Consider the following 10,870-nt stretch of genomic DNA (forward strand, 5'->3'; position numbering starts at 1 on the left):
TCCAATGTATTCCAAGTGTCCTGAGTGGGTAGCATCCAGAATTTACTCGAAACGAAGTAATTTAGAATGTTTTTAGAGCATAAACAGTAGTGTATAGGATTTCCTAAAAGCGCGCGCATGCAAGTTCACGAGCCTACGGAAACTGTGGCAGACCAAACCAGATGAAAGTGCGCTATTCTTTATGTTTTTATTTTTCAATTATGTGATCTGCTAAAGAGAAATCTTTTTTTTCTTTGGGGGGAGGACTCTGTTAAAGTAATTTTGTCACCACAAGGTCCAAAGAACGAAGATGAGAATGTGTGGGACTACTGATATTTTGAAGAAAGCTAATAAAGTCTAAGGTAGCATTAAAGGCTGCATTTAGGCTATCACCTTCAATGGCAGCATGAATGTTAAAATCACCCACTCTAATGACCTTGTCAGTATTTTAAAACTAAATCAGATAGAAACTCTGAAAACTGATCTAAAAGTAGCAGCATGCATGCTTCTGTCACAGAGGAAAGGAGAGGTTCTACGTTTCAATCTCATATAACATTAAATCCTCTAGAGGTGATCAAAGTCTGCTTCACATCCTACCCTGTGTTATCCTGACATTTTTTTTATTAATACAGGCTATAGCAGTGAAATTATTAAATTGTTTGTTTTTAACAAAAATAAAAGTTTAGTAAAACCTCATGCATATAAACCTTAAAACTTAAATCGTTATAGATTTTGAAGAACTTAGTTTTTGAAACTAGTAGGGACAATTCTGTTAGTCTCTAAAGCAACAAGGACAAGTGACTCAGTAGGCTACTTCAGACACAAGATGCCCTCCAAACATGTCACCTCCCACATGATAGAGGCTTTAACTTTAAAGAAATGCAGATACTAAGGCAGGAGAAAAGCAACAGCTGTTGCTTTTCTCACCTTTGGACTCATACTTTGGATTCCTGAGAAGATATCCTGCAGATGATCACATCAGAAGAAAATGAAAACCTTCCCCAAAGAGAAAAAAAAGGTTGAATTTAGCATCATCTTTATATCCTGTTTGCTTCATATCAAACCTAATGTCCATTGTAAAATTCTATTTTTATACATCTGTTATTTTCTGTTTTATTTCTGAAGTTTTTTTATACTTATTCATCAATCTGAAAATTTAGAATTTTAATAAGGTGAGAAGGAAATAATGCCTTATTTTATACTGTATGTGATAGAGCACCAGATGCAGTTGGGTCACCCTTGGCTTGTCTTTGGCTTGCTGAAGTGTTGCCCAGTGTTTTTACCTGTCAAAGACAAGGACACTTGCCTGAAAGTGGAGAAAAAAAAGTGCTTATATGTTCGTTCTTTCTCTCTCCCTCCCTCTCTCTCTCTTTCTTTTTCTCTCTGTGTTGCAGCAAACCAATGAGAGCCAAAGTGTATTGGTGTTTTGAAAATCTAGGATTTGAAAGAAGTGAGGAAGGTTAACCTTGGCTATTCTTCTGTGTTGCTTTTCTCTTCCGAGTCGCTTTTCTAACTCCAAGAAAATAAAGATTTCAAAGTCAGCAAATAAAATAAATTGGATCAAGAAACTAAACTTATTTCAGACCGAACATCAGAAGGCAATCCATTCATAACATGTCAAGCTAAAGAGGAAGGGTTGTATGTATGCAGGAGACCCAGGGAAAGACTCAGGACACAATGGAGAGATTATATTTCCCGGCTGGCCTGGGAGCGCCTTGGGATTTCCACAGAGGAGCTGGTCGAAGTACCTGGGGAGGGAAGTCTGGGCCTGAGCTCTTACTATGACTAGGTGTATCTACTCTTTAAATTTAAAAACTAGCCCTATCCATATTGAAAGTACATCTTTATCAGTGCAACTGTGTTCTACTTTTCATTCTATTTATGTCCTGTCTTCTCAACCCTCCAGTCATATTGCAATTGGTTTGGTAGGCTGTTATTTTTTTGTTAAGGGGAGTTTTCTTCCTGCTATTAGTTCATTCATGTTTAGTGTAAAGGATTGCTGCAACAGTCAGTGACAAAATCAATTTAAAGTCCACTGTTGCAACATGTTTATCCAGCACAGGAGAATGCAATATATAATCTATTATCTCTAATCTTAATGGAAAAGGTCTTAACTGCGTGCAGCAGTTCTGTCTTCATCACCTGCCTGCCCACTCTCCACCAGTACCAACACTCTTGGATCTTTCTCCTGGACCTCTGGGATACATTCTGCAAAGTCTGCAGAATAAAGCCCCTAAAGATCCATGCTACCTTGCCTTCATCTCTTAAGTAAGGGAACCAATTAGTCAGCATTTGTCATCAACCAATTCCTTCCTGATATCAGCAGACCAGCCAGAAAGTTGAACCTGACTTCCTGCTTCTATATTCTTGCTGTTTTTGTAAGTAAAACATTGACATTCAAAACCACAAACTAACATAACACAACATTGTTTGAGAACTAGGAACATTTTGGAATACCTGCACTTGACTTGGGATCTGTCTATATTATTTGAACTGGCTTTTTTTAAATTGTATAATACCTTTCAGATGACAGACATTGCAAATTGGCAGTATATGAAATAAAATTACTTTAAGGTTTTTAGAAGGGACATTATTGCTTTGTGAAATATTTTAGCCTACTTCATGTTGTCAGACAGGTTATAATTTCATCTGATATATGGGTAAGGCAGTAATCAATGTGTGGAAAGAAATATTAAACTATTTTTAAAATGGTTATTCACTAGAGATTATTATATTTATGTTTCCCTTGCAGAATTTAACATATCTTTATAACCCCAGCTCTACTGGATATTTTTGTTTGTAAAGCACACTCATATGTTTAAATGAGAGTATACAATTTATTGGTGATCATTGTTCTGTGAAACTGAAAAGGTGTTCTGAAAACTGCAGGCACACAATTGCTGAGCCTATTTTTTTCCTGTGTATGTATTCAGGCTTGCCAAAAAAAATCAGAGATGAGATAAGTGGATTTTAGATGCCTGTATCGGATAGCTCTGCCATACCAATCCGTTCTATGATTTTGCTGTCCTTTGATCAATATTTGTGCATTTGCAATTTCAAGAAAAAAATTGTGGTTCTATTATTGATGCATTTTCATCATAAACATGTGGATGAATGTGTGGATAAATGAGACTCCTAATTGAAATTCAGAGCTCATTCTATGCTAACAGTAGAGGCAAAAAGGAGCATATGCCATACAGTTCAAATGAACTTTGTGTCACCATAGTTCAGGTAAAAATGCACTGTGCCCCCATAGCATCCCAATTAATGCATACTGATCAGTGCATTACTGCAAAATGTAGGCAACTATCCAAATCCATTTATCTGTGGATTTAAGTGTTCCAAATTCACATTGTTTAAACAAAAAAAAAGTTACCAAATTATCTCTCAAACAATATGATTAGAGCATCTCCAGAGGAAGATGATCTTGGTGCAGCAAAGATATCAGGTTTGGTTTAGACAGTAATTTAAAGCAATACTGTAACATTTAGCCACTTCTGCCACTGCACCTCTAACTTCCATGCACAGTTGGCCTGGACAGTCACACTAATTGATGCCGTGTATACAGAATCATTAGGAAAGAACTGGATAGACCCTGATTTCCTTTTTTATAAAGCTTATAGTTGGAGTGGCTCAGGTTATCCAGCGCTTTCGCTATAGTTGTGCTGCTATGGGCTTAGACTGCGGGAGGACATAGGGACCCCTTTCATTCTGCTTCATTCTATCTCTATTCTCCCACTATGCAGAATTTCTTTGTTCAATCTCTAACGTTATGCTCTCTCTGCTTTTTCTCATAGTAGCTTCATGTGGCCTGTTCCTGTTTGGCTGTGACGCCGTCCTGAGGGGAAATATCAGCTGTGCTGCTCCCATCTACACTTTTGTTGATGTTTGAACCCTATTTTTCAGTGTAGTCCTGTCTCCCTGACTGTGACTGGCTGGATGTGCTCTCTTCGTCCTCTGACGTGGGTGTGGGCTCGGGGCTCGTCTGCCTCGCTGTGTGTTTCCTGGATGCAGCCGCCTGTGGAGCTGGTTGACAAGTTCCTTTGTATGTCTACTTCTTTCTGTGTCTGTCTCCTTGTAGAATAAAAAGCAGTATTGAACAATGATCTATTGTGGACAAATGTCACCTTATTTGCATCAAAACTACTAAACATGGCTGGGGACTTTCAGCTAAAGCTGATAAAACATTACTGCGATGCATTCATTTGTGTTTTTGAATACATTTTTTTTGAGAATCTAGAACATTGTTTTTTCTGCTAAAAAATACAAAAAGGGGCAAACAGGTCGTAGTGGAAAGCTCCCTAACTTGGAGATGAGACGGGTGTGTTTTGCATAAGAGACCACACCAAGAATGGCCAGTAGAGCAATAATAAGGATTTCAGAAAAAAAGCATTGCAGTTCCATGAAGGATTTAAGAGCAGGACCTTTCCATGTTAAACTGCTTTCACTCTTACTCCTACTCCTTATGCCACATTAATAAGAAAGTGATTAAATAAAATTATAAGGAAACTACCTAACTCTACCAATAGGAAACACTTATTAAATGATTGTTTGCAAAAAGAAAACAGGTCAAAAGCTTTTTATTTTATTTTTTTTCATTTAAACACAAACATCTTAAAGTACTTTTAGTAAAGTTGCATTTCAGTCATTTCAACGTGTAGATTTAAAAAATAAATGAAAAAGGAATCATACAGGACAGTTCAATAAGTTTGTATATACAGATCAACAAGTCCACCATAATGAAAATAAATACCTGATATATTTAATTCTCTTAACAGAATAAAATCTCCATAAATCCATCTCTTTCATATTCACATTTATTTTATTTTTTAGATTTAGATATACATAATGCAACTTATATGGATGTTTCAGGTTAACTAATAGAGTACCTGAACACTAGGCTATTTAGGATTAGATAGAGGGCTGGTGTAGCTGTATGAACAGCTCTTTTAGCATTCCGTGCACAGAACAGCAGGTTAGGTAAATAGAAGCAACAAGCAGAGCAACACTATCTTACGTCATCATGTACAGAAGGATGAAGCCAAATCAACATGCATATTAAGGATGCAGCTGTCTTTTATCTCCACATATTTTCTTGTGTTTTGTAAAATTTCTTTTAAGTGGTTGAAAGGACCTGTATAAACACGCAAAATTAAGAATTCGTACTTACATTCCAAAAATGTTTGCTCAATCTTTCCTTGTGTTGTAGTGGTCGTTATATATAAGACAAACACTGCGGTAGAAAGATGGCCATATCACTATTGAGAAAGGGTTATAGAATCATTAAATAGCCTTTCCATTGCAGAGAACCAGTTATTTTTGAGTTTATAGGGTACAGAATGCAGCTAAGTGTCAGAATAATGAGCAGCTGAAGACTGGAACATTAGAGAAAAGCAGCTGAAAATGGGCAGATAAGGTTTTTTCCCTTTTGCCTTTAAACATAAAGATGCTTTAGGTCTGTGTGGGGATGTCTGTTTGTGCATGTGGGTAGGTGGGATTGATGTGCCAGTGTGTTTCTCTCTGTGTGACCATGTAGGCAGTCGATGAAATATTCCTGCTTCACTCATTAGTTGTTAGTCATAATCCACCAGGAAGCTGAAATAAAAACACACAAGAAAACAGAAAGTTAGACCCATGGAACAAAACATATAGTTGAACTTGTGTGTTTATTACTTAGTAAAAACCTTTTAGATAATCAGTTTATCAATCATCTAGTTTAATTTTCACTAAGCAAAGATTTCTCAACTTGGACTCAAATTAACACATAAAGATAAATATAGATCAGAAGTAATTTACAAATTAAAAAGGTAAGCTGTACTGTAAACATATTTATAAAAATAAAATTTTATTTTATTTCTATAAAAATTCCTAAATGCTGTTGTTTTAGATATGCCTTCTAATTTTTGTGTTTTCTATGTATAGACCACTGCCAGATGTTAAAGAGAAACCTCCATCTCAGGAAATGTGATGAACAACAAAGTTATCTCATCTCATCTAAAAAAGTATACATGCGTATGTGAATGTATACTTTATGAAACACAACCAGCAAACTTGTGTTCTCAGGTTGCAATTAAAGCACACAGTTTAGCACACAGTTTTTCAGGTCCTAAGAAATGTACTGTTTTGTCTTTTAATTCTTCTACATAGTAGTGTTGACAGAGAGACAAGAGCAGTAATTGGACTAACTATTTTATTGAGAATATTTTATTATTGTTTGAAAGCTAAAATGTTTCCTTTAATTAGAAGAGGAGATGTTTAAATAGCCACTCCTTTCACAATAAAAGTGGCACTCTAAACAGAAAAATATTTTAAACTCACAAAGTCATCTAGAAACAAGAAGAGACATCAGAAGTTTGAATGCAGAGTAATTTGTTTTATTATAAAATGGGAAAAAAATGCCTACAAATTTTAGATTTTTCCACTCCTTAATGAAAATCAGACTTAACTTAAAAACAAGCTATGTTTAAAATAAATGTATATAAAAAAAACTGAAATATTGTAACTGCATAGGTGTACACAAACCTAAACAGTTTAAAGAGCCATTTGTTGAGCCAATTTCAACATTCAATTTCTTTGTAGAAAACTGGAAATTCCACATATTTACTTACCTACTCTGCCTACACTGCAAAACTATCTAAAAATCTCTTAAAATTAGTGTAATGATGGTTAATTTAAGTAGGTAATTAAGATGATCTGTCGATGGATTGAGCATTTTTATACTTAACATAAAATAATCTATCTATGGTGACAGGAAAATAGATAATATTGGGGTTTTTTCTTATTCTAGATGTAAATTGTCTTATTCCATTGGCAAAGAGTCTCGCTTCCCTGCTTAATTCAAGGAAAAAAAAAATCACTTAATTTGAGAAAAATTGTCCTACTTGGACTTTATTTTTTTGCAGTGTAGTCAAAGTCTCTCCCTATGGGAGGACATCTGTTGTCCACAGCCATTTTCAGAGGATCTTCCTCAGTTGCTGGGGTATTTAGTTCTGGACTTTGACATCCTAATTTTTATTCTCTCTCTAATGAAAATATTCTTTTGTTAAACTCAATTAAATCGATTCAGATCAACAAACTTACTGTGTTTCTTAAAAATGACATTCATTTTTTTGTAGCAGACACTTGACCCCTTGAGCCCGGCGGCCCGGGACCTCGCCCAGCTGATATTGATCTATTTATAGAAATGGCCAAAACACAGTCACATGGTGTTTCACCACACGCCTTTCAAACTGGGGTTTCAAATTTCTAAAAAATGTTTCAAAATATTTTTTTTCAAAAATACTTCTTGTTTTATAGCTGTGTAAATAATTAAAATGAAATTTAGAATTCCATCTGACATGGGACTATGGGGGAGTAACCAAACAGCAGGTACTGTATTAATTTTTAGCCCCACACCTTAATGGCCTGCATCATTGTTGCCTCCATAAAAAAACCTGATTAATCTGCAGAAAATGAATGACCCTGCAACCACCATATTTCTTCATGAATATAAAATTCTTTTAGTGATGGACAAAGTTGTTTTGTTGCCAAAATAATCTCATGGAACTCTGGCCTTGAGTTCACGTCTGGTTTGATTGGACATTGATATTGGTTTTGTCAGATTTTTACCTTGCCTGGATGTACTTAAGCAGAAAATAAGGCTTCCTTGCAACCATCCATTCTAGTCCAGATGCACTGAGAATATTGGAGATTTTGGACATTTAGGAAATTCCTGTAGCTTTTGGAACGTTTCAGTGAGACTCTTGGCAGCATCCATAACATTTTTAAACCCTTCTATTGGATTTGGAGGAGAAACATTTTTAACCTTACAGTACAAGAAAGCAAATGTGCCTTAGAAGAGAATTGCTTGAGATGTGCTTTGTTTACTTTTCTATTATAGACTCCAGAGTTCATATTGCTCTGCTTCTATGATGTAAATCTCATGCACCATCTTCCATCTTCCTTTAGCACAGGAATCATTGACAACCACATCACTATGATTTACAGCAAATTCATTAACAGAATGCTGCAATAATAAATTTTTAGAGCACAACAAAGCATGACATAAAGGAGAAAAAATTATTTCACTCCACCATGTTTTTTAGCAAATGTTTAAGAAAGATCTTTGTTATATTTTAATTATAATTTAATCAAAGGTCTTCTATTAAATCAAATAAAATTTCCTATTATAACCCTGAAGGAGAAAAAAAACATTCCTGTGTTATTGCTAACACTATTGAGTTTGTGTTCGATGCACTCATCATTCAAACATGGAGAAATCAAAGATATAGAGATAAACATCTATGTAAAGTAACCTAGCAACAGGCAAAACTTAAGCAGCCCACACAGCTAAATCATCATCCTCCAAATGAACACAGTCTCTTGGAATATTGGTACATGTAGTTCAGTCTCAACAACAAGTTAATGAAATGTCACGATGAGGGAGTCACGGCAGTGGCCTGGGCTCGAGCGGCTGTGAATCACGCTACTCTGAGAAGTCAATGATGTGTTAATGAGCAGGGTGTAGCTTGCATGCATCATGGGAAAGTCAGTTTGCCAAGTATTAATCCATCTTTCAATTTAAATATAAGTAATGTGCAATAAGGTTTGAATTTGCTTATGTATGTAATTATAATCTCTGTTAGGACACAAGGGTTATATTAAACCCAAATTAACAATAAATGTGATGATTACAAAATTAGAATAAAATATTCATAGACAGAAAAAAAAATACCCCCACTATTTAAAAATGAATGGTCTTTTTTACAGCATCAGGTTATTGCAAGTCATAAGGAAATCTTTACCTCTTGTAACAGTTGGCAGAGTTATACAAGAATAGAAAATATTGTGTTTTTAAAATATATCTTTAAATGATTAAAACCAGTAAACTAACACTTAATATTAAAAAATATTTAGCTGAGAATAGCTTGTTTATGCCCAATACACACTGCTTTCATTAATTTGGCTTGCATTTATCAACCTTAGATCTTTCACAGTTTGTCATTTAACCACCATGATCTTTAACTTATTGGTTAATTCAAAGAAGAAAATATTACACTTTTTCATCATTTTTGACAGACAACATTATTATTTCTTTTTGAATACTGTGAGTCTTTCTGTCTTGTTTAGTGATTAAATGTGTGGTTATTTTTGTTAAAAATTCCCCTCCCTCCCTAAGTCTTCTTGCTTCCCTGCTGAGTTTAAATTCAGGGCCCGCGTCCTCGGAAGGTCAGATTCGTCAGCCGATTACGTCATAGCTCTGCGCCGAGGCCTGTTGACAAATGCAGCCTTCTTTTTGCTAACTTTGAAGGACGGTCCGGTGTATCCTAAGTAGCCTTGGGTATCCCACGATTCATTGTGAGTCCAACCAAGCTGGCTGTTCCATTCTCAGAAGAAAAAGGGAAATGGTGCCGAACAGTGGTGAATATTGTAAGTGCAGTTAATATAATACAAGTATGTGAATAATTCTGTCTGAAATTAATGAAAATAGTTGCTAAATGGTTAGTGAGTCAGATATGTGGCGGGTAATATTTGGTTTATTGAAAGGTTGAGTACAACTTCCATATATCTGTAGTTAACTACAAATGTGGTACTCGTGATGACGGTACTGCTGCTGCAGCCCCTCAGAAATGTAATTAACATACAGAACAGTAATGAGAAGTTAGGTATCCATTCTTTGCCTGCATTTGAGTCAACTGTCATGGTTGCTATATGACAGAACGTACAGGCGGTGAAAATGCAGATAGACCAGGTCCTTGGAGGACGCAGCCTCTGAAATCAAACAAATCCCTCATGCTAAACCTGTTCCATATCGCCTCTGATTGGTTCCTTTGTCATTTTCCAGTCCTGCCTCATCATTTAGGTTTTTGGTTTTTCCTTGTAGGTTTTTGGATTATTCCATTACTCCTTCATTTTATTGCCTGATCCCCTCTCTCTGCTCCAGGTTTGATTTGCCTTGATCAAAGCCTGCACGATTTCTGTTTTATTATTATAGAACCCTCAATATGGTCATATTCAGTTCCTGTTTTGCTTTCTTCAAGTCACAACCCCCAAAATAGCTTTCTTTTTGTCAGTTATTCTTGTTTTTTAGTTGTATGTGGAATTTGGAAATTTCAACTGATTATGTTCCAAAAGTCAAATGTACGAATCTGAATGTTCTGGCACCAGGACCATACCCAACTTCCACATTCATGATGGCTGCTACTCCAATCAACCATAGTAAAACTTCTTACACTGACTGATTTTACAAATTCTCTTTTTATATATGGGATATTTAGTAAGTCAGTCAGTCAGTGCTAGATTTCACTGTTTATTAGACAACAGGTTTCGGAGATGCTATTTTTAAAAGAACCATGTACACTAAGGGTGTGCAAAATAATCGTCATGATGATGCATCACAATTCAAATTTTTGTGATCTACTGCATCGATTCCTGAAGACAAGAATCGATTATAAAAAAAAAATAAAAAAATTAACAAATAAAATACATGAATGGTTGGCGCACATCAGCCGAACCAATTGGAATACAACTTCCAGTCCAGCAGACGTCGCTGTGGATGTGTTGACGCCCGCTGCCTTGTGTCACAAGCATGTTCGGCCGCGGGATACTGAGACGAGTCATTCATAAACAAAATATGTAGGAGACTGAGAAAATTTGCCCCGCGGCTCCATCACATTTCAAGTCAGATGCTTGGATGCATTCTGGCTTTAAAAACAAAGAAGGTAAAAATGAAATTGATATGATGCACGTAATTTGCAAAAGGACCACTGAGGCCATGTAAACGGCACTGATTATCCTTATTTTGTTAGTTTAAGTTTGATGAATCCTAAGATCTTATTGTCAGTGTGTCCACGCCAGTAATAGTAATATTTCTGTCCTGTATTTGGCAACACCTCCAAAAGTCATTCAATAA

The 10,870-nt window shown here is 35.7% G+C and overlaps 1 protein-coding gene across 3 annotated transcripts in view; it reads right to left on the reverse strand.

The window, feature by feature from the left end:
* Window positions 1–4,606: 4,606 nt before the first annotated feature.
* LOC107090633 (N-terminal EF-hand calcium-binding protein 1-like) overlaps window positions 4,607–10,870 on the reverse strand; it is a 49,216-nt gene continuing 42,952 nt past the window's right edge. For all 3 annotated transcript variants that reach the window (XM_015384136.1, XM_015384137.1, XM_015384135.1), the window contains exon 13: window positions 4,607–5,574. In XM_015384136.1, the coding sequence (XP_015239622.1) occupies window positions 5,546–5,574 (29 nt within the window). In that variant the 3' untranslated portion in view covers window positions 4,607–5,545. The remainder of the gene's footprint in view (window positions 5,575–10,870) is intronic.

This window comes from Cyprinodon variegatus, unplaced genomic scaffold (genome assembly GCF_000732505.1).
Source record: "Cyprinodon variegatus isolate N-32 unplaced genomic scaffold, C_variegatus-1.0 Scaffold305, whole genome shotgun sequence".
NCBI classification, from domain to species: Eukaryota; Metazoa; Chordata; class Actinopteri; order Cyprinodontiformes; family Cyprinodontidae; genus Cyprinodon; species Cyprinodon variegatus.